This window comes from Ciona intestinalis, unplaced genomic scaffold (genome assembly GCF_000224145.3).
Source record: "Ciona intestinalis unplaced genomic scaffold, KH HT001046.1, whole genome shotgun sequence".
Taxonomy (NCBI): Eukaryota; Metazoa; Chordata; class Ascidiacea; order Phlebobranchia; family Cionidae; genus Ciona; species Ciona intestinalis.
In genome coordinates, this window is record NW_004191367.1 from 1 (window position 1) to 1,737 (window position 1,737).

Genomic DNA, 1,737 nt, shown 5'->3' on the forward strand with positions numbered 1-1,737 from the left:
TGGACATATGACATATATATAGGGTGGGTGAAGATGGGACACCTTTAGCACACAATAACCAAATATCCTGATCGTGTTTTAAACAATTAACAACGGTCTATGGAAGTCGTGAGGATACATTTTGATAATGAGTTAAATTTTCTTTGTCTACTACCAAATGTGACGAGAAAATAGAATGATAAGGTGTCCCATCTTCCCCCACCCCACTATACTATCAAAATCCAATCTTACCTGATTCGAAATGCCCCCATAATGCCTTGAGTGCAGTTGTTTTGTGAATGTAAGTTTCTATGTTGATTGAACCTCGTGTCATCCGTTTTACCACCAAACCGTTGATGGACTCCAGGGTTGAAACCATGGAAAGAATTTCACGAGATCCGGTCTCACTACATTGCGGAAAACATGTGTTATTTTTGAACGTTGTTTTCAAATATTCCATAAACGCGGTCGAGTTGGAAATTAACTTTTATTTAACAAGCTCGTACGATATTTTAAGATCGTTGATTAACAGCCGTAACCATAACGAGCATGTACAACGATGTAACAGCTGACAACCGAAGAAACATTAGCTCATGTTCGAACACTTAAGTAGGAACGCCAATATATTATACACAGCTGTTAAAAAAAAGTATAGAGTGGGGAAAATGGAACACATTTTTATTCCATTTGGTAGCAAACAATGAACGTTTAAAGAATTATAAAACCGTATTCCCACGACTTTCATAAACCGTTGTTAATTGATTGAAACACGGTCAGAATATTAGTGTTCCGTCTCCCCACCACCCTACTGTATAAAACTTTAACCTACCCTCCAAGGTTCCCACATTACCACACAACTAACACCTACTTTAGTAAATAGTTGAAAAGTTTGTTCGCGATGATTTCTTGCATCATTTCCGGGTGGCAGTCACGTGGTGTGTTAGTGAGAGGGACTGCTGTTTTGATTGACGTGTGGATACGAACATGACCTTAGTACGTAAACAATCATGATTATGCACATGTTGTTATCTTCACGTGTATTATAAGGGAAAAGAGATTTTTTTTGTAATTTTTTTATCTATAAGGACTGACTGCCGAGACACCACTATGGTTTGCTGTTAACTGTATTAACACTTTAGGAACAAACAAACCATTGCCAGAAGATATATATTTCCCATACATTTAATTTATAAAACAACCAAAAATTCAACTAGCATATAAAGCGGCGTAACAAAAACCAATACATCAAAAAGCCGACTGGCCAAAAACTTGTGACGCCACCGTCACATTAAATATATGACGTCCTACCTATCCTCTTGTGAACACCCAGCGCTCTCCTGCGTGGTTGGGTAGTCTTCCCCGATATAGTGGCGGGCCTTGAATCTGTGGGGATATACATTGTGGTCATTATTGTCCGATCAATGTGGAATCTCTTTTAAGACAACTTGGATGCAAAATATCCGCGTGGGGTTTAATCATCTCTTTGAAAACAGTAGCGAAGATCAGATTAATTGAAACAACGAAGAGAAGGGATTTGGCAGGAAAATAACAGTGGTTAACACGTTATAAGTAAAAACTACTCGAGAAAAGTTTCAAATATAAGCGTGGCGGTAAAACCCACAATTCAGGATAAATGACGTAACATTTGTCTACAAAATTGTTGCTTCTGAGACTTTATTTCAACTTGCTACAACGTAACAATGGTATATTATAAGCGAACATGGGCTAAATGAAGCATAATCGATAAAGCGAAGCAGC

General features: G+C 37.9%; 1 protein-coding gene across 1 annotated transcript; it reads right to left on the reverse strand.

Annotated features, from left to right (window-relative positions):
* Positions 1–231: 231 nt before the first annotated feature.
* On the reverse strand, positions 232–1,650 carry LOC113475571 (the record flags this gene model as incomplete). The annotated part of the gene is made up of 3 exons (XM_026839836.1): positions 1,288–1,650; positions 848–968; positions 232–386 (listed from the first exon to the last, which is right to left on the reverse strand). Coding segments are annotated over exons 1-3 (376 nt in total), but the record flags the coding sequence as incomplete, so codon positions are not given.
* Between the last annotated feature and the right edge of the window lie 87 nt (positions 1,651–1,737).